Source organism: Chiloscyllium punctatum, chromosome 12 (genome assembly GCF_047496795.1).
Source record: "Chiloscyllium punctatum isolate Juve2018m chromosome 12, sChiPun1.3, whole genome shotgun sequence".
In the NCBI taxonomy this organism is placed as follows: Eukaryota; Metazoa; Chordata; class Chondrichthyes; order Orectolobiformes; family Hemiscylliidae; genus Chiloscyllium; species Chiloscyllium punctatum.
The window spans coordinates 65,669,349-65,682,539 of record NC_092750.1 but is presented as its reverse complement, the minus strand read 5'-3'; the positions used below and the strand labels follow the sequence as shown (position 1 = coordinate 65,682,539).

Below are 13,191 nucleotides of genomic sequence, written 5' to 3'. Positions count from 1 at the left end.
CGAATTGCAAGTCTTTCTTTCTTTTCCCTGCTCAAGGGCACGTTTGCTGGCAATCGCTCAGCTGGCTATTGCTGGTACTGTGACAATGCAGTTTCTAGCCCCATTGAATCCATCACCTCAGCAACACTGCAATGTGATTTTCATCTGACACCAACACAACATTTATTGTGCAGCTATGGGGTTGGGATCCTGACCCAATGCTGGAGTGAGGCCTCTTTGTTTATAATGGCTCCTCTCTCCAGCCTGTGCGCGCACTGCTGATTTCACTAACAAACCCCCTGAATTGATATTTCTTACGTACCGCCACCTGATATAGTTCCTTCATATCCAGCCACATCGTCCAGCATATCAACGGGAGGTGCTGATGCCCATTCCTCACCTGGCGAGATTTCAGGGAAAGCTGCAAACAGAAGGTGACATTTCTCTCATTAATTGTTTGATTGAACCACTTGCATGGTAACAAATGCTTTTCTGAAGCTAACTCGACTAGCCATCGAAGAGTTACACCGGCCCCGAAACTCTATCGTTTCACCGTCCCAGATGTTTTCACTATATTGTGTGGAATTGATAGCACAGAATTTACCTCCTTCTTAGTGCTCTTCATCCAACCTTATCAGTATATTCAATTCTCCCTTGTGCAGCTGAGGAGTGGCAGATGGAGTTTAATTTGGATAATTGCGAGGTATTGCATTTTGGTAAAACAAATAAGGACATGACTTATATAATTAATGGTCAGGCCCTGGATAGTACTGTAAAATAGATAGACCCAGGGGTTTACGTGATTCTTTGAAATCTACATTACAGGTAGACAGGGTGGTTAAGGTAATGTTTAGCATCCTTGTCTTCATTGGTCAGTCCTTTGAGTACAGGAGTTGGGAAGTCATGTTGAGGTTGTACAAGATGTTGGTGAAGCCTCTTCTGAAGTACTGCATCCAGTTCTAGTTGCCTTGTAATAAGAAGGATATTCTTAAGCTGGAGAAGGTTCAGAAGAGATTTACCAGGCTGTTGCTAGGAGTGGCAGGTCTGAGATATAAAAACAGATTGGAAAGACTGGGACTTTTTCATTGGAGTGTAGGAGGTTGAGGAGTGACCTTATTGAGGATTGTAAGATCATGAGGGGCATAGATGAATAACAAGGGTCTTTTCCCTAGGGTGGGGGAGTTCAAAGACGGGGGCATATTCTTAAGGCGAATGGGGAAAGATTTAAAGAGGTCATGGGGGCAATTTTATTTTTACACATAGAGAATAGTTCATGTGTGGAATGAATTGCCAGAGGAATGTTACAAGGCTTAAAAGACATTTGGATAAGTTCATGACTAGGAAAGGTTTGGAGGGATATGGGCTAAGTGCAGGCAGGTGGGACTAGTTTAGTTTGGGAACATGGTTGACGTAGACCTGTTGGACTGTAGGGTCTGTTTCTATGGTGCATGACTCTATGAGTCACCCAATCTATCAACAGATCCTCCAACAGCCAAGTGATTTTCATTTTACAACTTTATTCACATTTACTGAAGGCCTGCTGATCAGAGGGCCTACTGGTGGTGTAGTGACAGTGTCACTGAGCCAGTAGTGCAGAGACCCAGGCTAACGTGCTGATGGCATGGGTTTAAATACCAGAATGTTAGCTCGTGGAATTTAAGTTCAATTAATCAATCATTCTGGAATTAAAAGTTAGTCTCAGTCATGATAACTGTGAATCTTGCATCGTTCCTAATGAAAATCCATCTGTTTCACAAATCTTCTTTAGGGAAGGAAGCTGCCATCCTTGCCCGGTCTAGCCTACATGTGTCTCAAGACACACAGCAATATGGTTGACATTTAATGGCCTAGCTCAGCTGAAATGCAGTGAGGGATGGGCATTATCTGTGGGCCTCGTCAGTGATGTCCACATCCCACGAAGAATGAATTAAAAGAATTACTCTGAAATGTGTCTGTTTGGCCCTAGGAATGTGACTGGAATTTTCCTAACCCCTTGGAAGTGGCCGAGGGTGTTTGGGAATTCAGAACAGCATGTCAGGATGATCCCCTGTGGGGTTTTCTTATTATTCATTCACAGGATGTGGGCATCACTGGCTAGGCCAGCATTTATTGTTCATTTGTAATTACCCAGAAGGCAGTTAAGAGTCAACCACATTGCTGTGAGATTGGAGTCACATGTAGGCCAGACCAGGTAAGGATGGTATTTTCCTACCCTGAAGAAAATGAGTGAACCACATGGGGTTTTCCAACAGTTGACAATGGATTCATGGTCATCATTAGACTCTTAATTCCAGATTTTTGAAATCATTCAACTTTCACCATCTCCTATGGTGGGATTCAAACCAGAACATTATCCAGATCTCTGGAGTATAAACACCACAAGCCAGTCACCTTCATGTCTTTTCCAAGGAGCAATTCACGGTGTGCAGCCAATTAAGCCTCAGTTATCTGCACTTGTCCACTTGGGTTTGCTGATGTCACACAGCATTCAGCCTTTGCTCTCTGAGATAGCCCCACAGAAACTGGTTTCCTGTCACCAAGTCACCCTTTATTTACAGAGCTGAAAATGTGTTGCTGGAAAAGCGCATCAAGTCAGGCAGCATCCAAGGAACAGGAGAATCGACGTTTCGGGCATAAGCCCTCAGGCGACTGACTGTGTGGAGTTTGCACGTTCTCCCCGTGTCTGCGTGGGTTTCCTCCGGGTGCTTCGGTTTCCTCCCACAGTCCAAAGATGTGCAGGTCAGGTGAATTGGCCATGCTAAATTGCCTGTAGTGTTAGGTAAGGGGTAGATGTAGATGTAGGGGTATGGGTGGGTTACGCTTCGGCGGGGCGGTGTGGACTTGTTGGGCCGAAGGGCCTGTTTCCACACTGTAAGTAATCTAAACTAATCTAATCCTGCCCCTTGGATGCTGCCTGACCTGCTGCGCTTTTCCAGCAACACATTTTCAGCTCTGATCTCCAGCATCTGCAGTCCTCACTTTCACCCTTTATTTACACTCAACACTGGTCTGGCTTCCTCAGAGCCAGCTCTCAGAATGAACAGAAACTCTGCCACTCTTGCTTAAATCTGTCAGCCAGGGCTCCCTGATTGGACCAGATTAACAGCTCCAATCAAGGAACTTATATTCAATGAGGACCCTTGGCTGGTCTCATTACAATCATTATGGTCTCTTTGGTCTCTCAGAGAACAGCCCTCTGTTATCAGTGATAGAACAGTGATTTTAAATCATCTTTGCTATCAAGTTTAGACCAGTGAAATTCTGTCTCATAAGAACATGTGTTTATGTGCTCGGCACAGGAACCCAGACATGGCTGTCCTCTGATAAAGCGCAGCAGGTCAGGCAGCATCAAAGGAACAGGAGAATCGATGTTTCAGGCATCAGCCCTTCTTCAGGAAGGCCCAAAATGTCGATTCTCCTGTCCTCTGATAAAGCCTCAATCCAAGCCATAATCGTTCAGCAATTCAGAGACCTGGACAACACAGACAAAAAAAAAGTCTCAAGCTCAAACCCCACCAAGGCAGTTTGAGAAAATAAAACTGGAAACAAAGTAGGCTGGCATCATAGCTGTGAAGCTTGTAGAATTATTGTTAAAATCCAGTTGGTTTAATGTTCTCTTTCAGGGAAGGAAATCTATCACGCACACCTGATCTGTCTTGAGCCAATTCAACTAATTCCGAATTGTCATGAATGACTCACCAAGTAACTCAGTTGCATCCAAGTAGGGATGTGAATAAATGGTAACCTTGGCAGGAATGACCAAGGAAAACACACCATAAGCTTGATCTCTCATTACAGTACACATCAGGTAAAAGAGAACTACATGTTAACTTACCCACACCTGCCTCCTGCTGGTTGTCACTGAGCATTGCCGGCAAAATCATGTGGGTAAGTTATCAGGCTCTAGGCCTAACTGTTTCCCCCACTGTGACTCAATTTTGAGCCTCCAAAATTTGTTGTGATCCCCTTCAGTGAGAGAGAACGGTCAGTGAGGGTGAGACCAGTGGGACTGGTGGGGTGGGGGAGGGCAGAGAAGCCCCTTGATGAAGCAGGGGGAGGGAAACACGTGAGAATTGGTGGGGGGAGCCTCTGAGCACAGGCCCCGGTCAGAGAGGCAGCACAGAGATGTACGCGTTTATAACCACAAAAACTTTAGCTAAAAATGTGGGGTCCGGACCTCTACTTTGGGAAGCACTTCACTAGGTTCACAACAACAAGAAAAATAGTGACCCCAGAATTAAGGGTTGGAAAATTGTGACAATGATTTCACACCCCTATGCACGACTCACAACCTTCACAATTGAAGGTCCTCTGCAATAGGAGAAATCCAGATTGTGGAATAAAGCCTTCACTTTAGAATTCAGTGGGCATTTATCCTGATCAAGCAGCCTCAGTCGACCGTTTATTGCAGGAAATTGTGACAGGAGTACTGTCTCTCAGCACATTACAGAAAGGCAACCACAGAAAAGGGGAACTCTTCCTTCTGTTCATCCACTCTACATTCAGAGAGTTTAACTGCATTAGTTTAAAGATTTGTGTTAAACTACGAATAGACTGGGGAAATATAACTGGGAGTAGGTTTCCGCAGAGACTCCAGTTACTGACTTCACCTTATTCCTGACAATGACAACCCTGTTTTCGTAATTCCCCTCCATTTTCTTCTCAGCAAACCCCCAGCCGGAAAAGTCTCTCAAAAGATTGAGAGATCAACCTCTCAGACAATATCCGTCAATTGAACACATGCTTGAGGTTGTTTTGGGTCCAAACCACATGATGTAGCGGCCAGCTTAGCACAAAAACCACAGCAGCTTATTCAATGTGAAACATATGCACAGATAGGTCCGATCGTGTTTTACAAAAAACACCATATTGTTTGCCTACACATTCCAACCGCAAATTTCTGTCATTAGCTGAACCGTGACAGATTCAGGCAAATTCACAAGCTTGCCTGGTTTCTGCTTCTTCTCCAATACTATCAAGCCCACGTAGATATTAATGGGCTGGAAGTCATGTTTAATTTTGAACAGGATATTAAGTGTAACCAAATCAGAATTTCCCTCTCCTTCCCCCACTCAGCCTTTTCCAACCTCAGGTGATGAGACCAAGAATTTATCAGGAAAGGACTGACAGCCTGGGTCTTTTTTGAACGAAGAAGGGAGAGGTTGGATTTAAGACAGGTCTTTAAAATTATAATAGTGTCAACAGAGTAGGTACAAAGAAGATGTTTCTTTGAGGGGTACGGCATAACTCAATCTCATCAACATTAGATAGTTACCAAAAACTCCAACAGTGAATTCAGAAGGAACATCTTCACCCAAAGACTGGTGAAAGCGGGGGATCTTGTTTTCACAGTGAGAGCGGTTAAAATTAATAATTTAAGGGGAGACTGAGGGAGAAGGAGATGAACATGGTGATAGATTTAAGTGGGAAAGGATAAGAGTAGGGAGGATCATCAGCTCCAACCTGGCCTGGTTGGGACCAATGACCAGTTCCTGTGCCCTATACCTGACTAAGGTGTGGCTGAACAGGTTGGCCGTGCCCCAGGAGGGAATCACTTCTGTAACTCGGAACTGTTTCCTAGCGTACCTCTCTTCCCCTTCCTCAGGTGTTGGTACCTCATGTGGTTCACAGCTGCTGGTGACTCACCAGGACCTCTCCTGAGCAGCCATTACTCACATCTGAGCCGGGGAGAGTGAGTCAGCCAGCTAGACATCCATTAGGGAGGGGAAAGGCTTGGGCATCACAGCTCTGCTTCATCCAGCCAACATCCAACATACATAAGGGCCATTGGTTCGCTATCAGGAGAGAGGGTTCTACCTAGAACCCCTTGAAAACCACAGACTGCTGCTCTACTCAATTGCTCCTTCGTTTGAGTACAGACAATGTCCCTTCTCTCACATCAAATGATGAAGCATTCACTAAAAATTCCTTGCTCTGCTGCTCTAGGTTCTTGTTATCAAACACAGATCCCCACACTTGCTCATCCACTATAAATGGTTGTATCTTTGAGTTGCCAAAACTCTGGCATCTCCTCTCCGGCTCTTGATTTCTGTCTCCACCTTTAATATGTTCTTTAAACTTATCTTTTTGAATAAACTGCAGGTTAAGTGCTCTAACATCTCCTTGCTTGATAAGGTTCCTTAGAAGAGCCTTGGGATGTTGGACTGCGGTGAAGGAGTCATATAAACACAGATTGTTGTAGTGCCAGGTCAGCCCCATACTGGTCCTCGCTCTGCAATGCCCTATTATACCTCAACTCCCCTAAGGACACACCATAAATCCCTACAGTGGGGAAACAGGCCGTTCAGCCCATCGAGTCCACATTACCCCTTCAAAGAGCATCCCTCCCAGACTCAGCCCCCTACCCTATCCCTGTCAACCTGCATTTCCTAAGGCTAATCCACCTAGCTTGTATATCCCTGGACACCATGGGTAATTTAGCACATCCAAACAACCCCTAGCCTGCACACCTTTGGATGGAGAGGGGAAACTGGAGGAAACCCATGTAGATATGGAGAGCAGGTGCTAACTCCACACAGACAGTCGCCTGAGGGTGGAATTGAACCTGAGTCCCTGGTACTACAAAGCAGCAGTGCTAACCACTGAGCCACCGCGCTGATCAGTCATAGCTTTGTGACCGTTCCTTGAACAGGGCGCTCCTTGTTAAATGGGTTTGCCATTTGTTCAAATTCCACACAACTGGTTAAAAATAAAGTGGAAAACATTTAATTAAATCTTTCCGCTGAATTTCCTATTATCCTGTCACAAAAAGAAACTCGCTGAAAGGCTAATGGCAGGATCAGAGATTCCCAGTAGAGACAGCCATTCCCAGTAAACCACCCACAAACGTGTTTGCTGGGTGTGTCCCTCCACACATGTCATAGCCATTTAACACTTTTAAAAGAATTCAGACCTAGCCGATGTTTTACCTGAAGCTGCTGGATCAGGCTGGGGTAGTGCGGCTCCATAGCTGTCCTGGGGTCCAGTGGCACTGAAACAGAAAAACAGGAACTGATCGGTGTGAATTGAAGCAGCATACTGCACTCATTCTACATCATTCATACAACCAGCCTGGTCTGATGATACTGGGGACATACAAGAAAAACGACTCCTTTTTATGACAAGTATTTCCTACCATCTACCAAAAGAGAAATGCTACCATAAGGATCTTAAAAAGAAGCAAAATACATTTGCATTTTATGTAGCCCTTTTCATGAGCTCAGGATGCTCCAGAGCACTTTGCTGCTGCAATGCAGCAATGAATTTGCACGTTGCTAGATCCCATATACAGGAATGAAGTAAATAGTCAGGTAAAGTGTTTAGCTGATTTTGGTTCAAAGTCAAATATTAGCCAGGGTATTGGGGAGATCTATTCTGTCTTTCTTAATTTATATATAAAACCAAAGACCCATCCCACCCACGGTCATAATCTCTTCCAACCTCTTCCGTCAGGCAGAAGATACAAAAGCTTAAACCCAAGTCCCAATCGAGTTAGGAACAGCTTCTTCCCTGCTATTATTAGGCTCCTGAATGGACCTCTCAAACTTTAAAATTAATGTTGACCTTAGTCTTTGGGCACCGTCTCTGCAACTGTTGTATTCCTCGCTCTGTTCGATTACCCTTATGCACTCTGTATGGTCGGATCTGCCTGTTCTGCATGCGAAACAAAACCTTTTACTGTACTTAATAAATCCAATCAAATACTGCGTTTAAGGGAAAACTAGATAAGCATACAGAGGAGAAAGGAAGGACACATTTATCAATGGTCTTAGATGAAGAATGGTGAGAGAAGGTTGGGGTGGACTTGTTGAGGGTATTTGATAAGGCTGTGTTTACTTTGGAGTGCCAGAAGATCTTTTGCAAGTATGTAAGATAGCAAATGAGGCTTCCATCTAATGTCTTAGGTCTGGGTTTGAATCCAACTCAAACTGATACACTGCACAAACCTCACCTGGTCACTACTCCAGTTTTAACACTGTTCCCAATGATCCCAAACCTACAGCAACCACTGAGCATGTAGTAGTTACCAAGATGGCACTGATGCACATGCAACTCCATTGTCCCCGGGGGAAGGTTTTCCTGAATTTGAGATGGACGTACATTGTCAGGTAGTGTGTGAGGAGCTTGACCCAACACCTAACCTATAGTTGACCTAACCAAGATGAAATAGGAGTTTGGGGTCAGGGATCTTTCCCTGTTCACTTACCGTGGCTGTATACTATACTTCGGCATCAGTTGTGACTCAGTAATACCACTCCTCATTCAGAGTTAAAAGATTTCAGATTTGAGTCCCACTGTAAAGACAACAGCGCACGTTCTAGCCCTGAGGAAGTGCTTCACTGCTGGAGGTATTGTCTTTCAGCTGAGATGCTAAACTGGATTTAAGTTGCATGCAAGAGATCTTCTGCAACACATTTACAGATTAAGCAGGTGACTGTTTATTGGTGTCCTGGCCAGTCCATCCCTCAATGAACTCACACGGGTTATTAGGTTATATCACAATGCAGTTTGTGGGAACTTGCTGAGTGAGAATTGGCTGCTGTGTTTCCTAAACTACAACACTGAATAAACTTCCAAAAATACCTCATCATCAGTAAAGTAGTTTGGGATGCCCGGAGGCCAAGGAAGTATTTTTGGATCATTCTGACCTGGAGTGTTTCGGTACCGTTTTCCAGCAAAACTGACCAAAACAAGCTGGAAATCATGGAAACAGGAACAGGTGTTGAAAACCAAGTTGGGTACGGGAAGGAAGAAGGCAGGAAAATGAAGAGGAAGGGTATCAAGAAATGGATCAGCAACACAAACAAGGAGAAAAGAAACAGAAAATATAAATCACGATAAGTGTGAGGAGTTTAAGTAGAAGAGTGAAAATGTCATGAGTTTAGACTTGAACACACAGGAAAGAGGACTGGTCTCTGTGATTTCACGCCTCTCCCTAATTGTGGGACTTGCTCCAAACCTCTGAAGTCTCTTCTTTGAACTTTCCATTCCTTGAGTCAAGACTCCTGTGTATCCACATTGGTTCATATGAACAAAAGTAGGCTACTCTGCCCTTTGAACCTGCTCTGCCATTCAATTGACCTACTCTTGGGAAATAAGGCAGGGCAGGTGACTGAGGTGTCAGTGGGGGAGCACTTTGGGGCCAGAGACCATAATTCTATTAAATTTAAAATAGTGATGGAAAAGGATAGACCAGATCTAAAAGTTGAAGTTCTAAATTGGAGACAGGCCAATTTTGACGGTATTAGGCAAGAACTTTCAAAAGCTGATTGGGGGCAGATGTTCGCAGGTACAGGGATGGCTGGAAAATGAGAAGCCTTCAGAAATGAGATAACAAGAATCCAGAGAAAGTATATTCCTCTTAGGGTGAAAGGAAAGGCTGGTAGGTGTAGGGAATGCTGGATGACTAAAGAAATTGAGGATTTGGTTAAGAAGAAGATGGAAGCATATGTCAGGTATAGACAGGATAGATCGAGTGAATCCTTGGAAGAGTATAATGGCAGTAGGAGTATACTTAAGAGGGAAATCAGGAGAGCAAAAAGGGGACATGAGATAGCTTTGGCAAATAGAGTTAAGGAGAATCCAAAGGGTTTTTAACATATACATTAATGACAAAGGGGTCCCTCAAAAATCAGCAAGGTGGCCTTTGTATGGAGCCGCAGGAGATGGGGCAGATACTAAACAAGTATTTTGCATCAGTATTTACTGTGGAAAAGGACTTGGAAGATATACAATGTAGGGAAATAGATGGTGACATCTTGAAAAATGTCCATATTACAGAGGACAAAGTGCTAGATGTCTTGAAAAGCATAAAAGTAGATAAATCCCCAGGACTTGATCAGGTGTACCCTAGAACTCTGTGGGAAGCGAGGGAAGTGATTGCTGGGCCTCTTGCAGAGACATTTGTATCATCGATAGTCACAGGTGAGATGCCGGAAGACTGGAGGTTGGCTAACGTGGTGCCACTCTTTAAGAAGGGCAGTAAAGACAAGCCAGGGAACTATAGACCAGTGACCCTGACCTCGGTGGTGGGCAAGTTGTTGGAGGGAATCCTGAGGGATAGGATGTACATGTATTTGGAAAGGCAAAGACTGATTAGGGATAGTCAACATGGCTTTGTGCGTGGGAAATCATGTCTCACAAATTTGATTTAGTTTTTTGAAGAAGTAACAAAGAGGATTGATGAGGCCAGAGCAGTAGATGTGATCTATATGGAATTCAGTAAGGCATTCAACAAGGTTCCCCATGGGAGACTGGTTAGCAAGGTTAGATCTTATGGAATACAGGGAGAACTAGCCATTTGGATACAGAACTGGCTCAAAAGTAGAAGACTGAAAGTGGTGGCGGAGGGGTGTTTTTCAGACTGGAGCCCTGTGACCCAGTGGATTGTCACAAGGATCGATGCTGGGTCCTCTACTTTTCATCATTTATATAAATGATTTGGATGTGAGCTTCAGAAGTATAGTTTGTTTGTTTGCAGATGACACCAAGATTGGAGGTGTAATGGACAACGAAGAAGGTTACCTCAGATTACAATGGGATCTTGATCAGATGGGCCATTGGCCAAGGGGTGGCAGATGGAGTTTAATGCAGATAAATACGAGGTGCTGCATTTTGGGAAAGCAAATCTTAGCAGGACTTATGCACTTAATGGTAAGGTCCTAGGGAGTGTTGCTGAACAAAGAGACCTTGGAGTGCAGGTTCATAGCTCCTTGAAAGTGGAGTCACAGGTGGATAAGATAGTGAAGAAGGCGTTTGGTATGCTTTCCTTTATTGGTCAGAGTATTGAGTACAGGAGTTGGGAGGTCATGATGCAGCTGTGCTGGACATTGGTTAGGCCACTTTTGGAATATTGCATGCAATTCTGGTCTCCTTCCTATCAGAAAGATGTTGTGGAATTTGAAAGGGTTCAAAAAATATTTACAAGGATGTTGCCAGGGTTGGAGGATTTGAGCTATAGGGAGACACTGAACAGGCTGGGGCTGTTTTCCCTGGAGCGTTGGAGGCTGAGGGGTGACCTTACAGAAGTTTATAAAATTATGAGGGGCATGGATGGGGTCTTTTCCGTGGGGTTGGGGAGTGCAAAACTAGAGGGCATAGGTTTAGGGTGAGAACGGAAAGATATAAAAGAGACCTAAGGGGCAACTTTTCCACGCAGAGACTGGTACATGTACAGAATGAGCTGCTAGAGGTAGTGGTGGAGGCTGGTACAATTGTAACATTTAAGAGCCATCTGGATGGGTATATGAATAGGAAGGGTTTGGAGGGATATGGGCCGGGTGCTGGCAGGTGGGACTAGATTGGGTTGGGATATCTGGTCAGCATGGACGGGTTGGACCGAAGGGTCTGTTTCCGTGCTGTACATCTCTATGACTCTATGACCCTAATAAGATGATGGTTGATCTGATTTTAATTCCACCTGTAAAGTACTCTGAAAACCTCTGATAATGTAGTAATCAAGAATCTATCCACCTCTACCTTGAAACAATTCAAGATTCTGCATCCACTGCCCTTTTGAGGAAGGCAAAGATTCACAACCCTTAGAGACAAATATTTTTCCTCATCTGTCTTAAATGGGCAAAATTTATTTTTAAATGCTTAGTTCTTGATTCTCAAAAGAGGAAACATCCTGTCAACTTCCTGAGGAATTTTCACGGGTTCAATTAAGTCACCCCTTATTCCCCTAAACTCCTAGCCTGTCCAGCCTTTCCTCATAAGGCAATCCACTCATTCCAGGTATCTTTCCTGAGAAAAGAATGTGACTTTCTCCTTGAAGTCACCAGGCCATGAGAGGTAAGTAATTGGAGTCACCCTTCCAGAGATCCTAATCATACTGGACCATTGCTTTCTTTATAACTATTATGGGGAAACCTTGTCAATCCCAGGACTTTACTCTGAGGAGAATGAGGGGGAATTTGATGGAAGTCTTAACATTTCCATTGAGGAGATTTCGATCCAAAAATTTAGTATTAGGGAATGTATTTATAGTAAAAAGCCTGAAATGGCATATAGGAACTGTAGAGAGAGTGAGCAGGAAAAACAGAAGCCGAGTTGCAAACAAATTTGAGCAAAATGTGAATTTTGGCCACGGTCCCCCTAAGAGCTCTCCTCAGGTTCCAGGTGTTCCACCTCCCCCCCCCCCCCCAACCTTTCAAACAGGGATACAACACGAACAGATAGACAGAAAATCATTTATTATTGAACAGTCTGTGGCCCTCTTCAAATGTGCCAGGGCCCTTAAGGGGGCTATATGGCCTCTGTTGAGAATGACTGGATAGATTTGACATAGTGAGGGGGGGAAGAGTGGGAAACAGAATAAAGAGTCAGGAGGGTGAAGAATTCCTAAAATGTCCACAGCAGAATTTCTGAAATTTATTTGCTTTTCGGCATTAAGCAAGGAAGCAATGTTGGAATTAGTTCCAGAAAATTAAGGGGTGGGGGAAATTGGGAGAACTATTGTCTAATGTGATCGTAAACTAATTATGTTTAAAACAATTACAGAAGAGGACACAGAATAAAATGCCCAACTGGAAGAGATCTAACTTTAGTGATTTGAGAAGGGATCAGGTATGGGGAAACTGGAAACAGATTGCCCAAAAAAACAATGAATCTGCAATATAAAGTTTTTACAGGTGATGAATTATTGTGTAGGTGATAGTGATACACTTTCTTAAACTACTGCAGTACACGTTATATAGCACCCACAGTGCTGTTAGGGTGGGAACTCCTGGATTTTGACCTAGCAACAGTGAGGAAACAACAATATAGCTCCCAAGTCAGGGTGGTGTGTGACTTGGAGGGGAACATGCATATGATGGTGTTCCAAAGTGTCTACTAGCTTTATCCCTCTCAGTGATCAAGGTCACAGATTTGATAGGTGCTGTCCAGAAAGCTATAGTGAGTTGCTGCAGCGCAACCTGTAAATGGTATATACTGCTCTCACTGTGCATCAACGTGGAAGGTGTGAATACTTAAGAGCATGGAGGAGGCGTTAATCAAGTAAGTCTGCTTTGTCTTAGATGGTGTTGAGCTTTTTGAGTAATACTGGAGGCATACTCATTCAGGCAAGTGATGAGCAATTCATCACCCGCTTTACTTGTGCCTCAGAGTATGGACAGGCTTTTGGTCAGTCACAAGTTGAGTTACTCACAAGACTTCTTAACCTCAGACCTCCACATGCAGCCACCGAATGGCTGATCAGTTTTTGATCAG

General features: G+C 44.0%; 1 protein-coding gene across 1 annotated transcript in view; it reads right to left on the bottom strand.

The window, feature by feature from the left end:
• Positions 1-13,191, bottom strand: part of LOC140483887 (protein SSUH2 homolog) — a 64,388-nt gene that overhangs the window by 43,819 nt on the left and 7,378 nt on the right. The window contains exons 2-3 of the mRNA XM_072582679.1: positions 6,909-6,970; positions 302-400 (exon numbers count right to left, since the gene is read on the bottom strand). Of these exons, the coding sequence (XP_072438780.1) occupies positions 302-400; positions 6,909-6,970 (161 nt within the window). The remainder of the gene's footprint in view (positions 1-301; positions 401-6,908; positions 6,971-13,191) is intronic.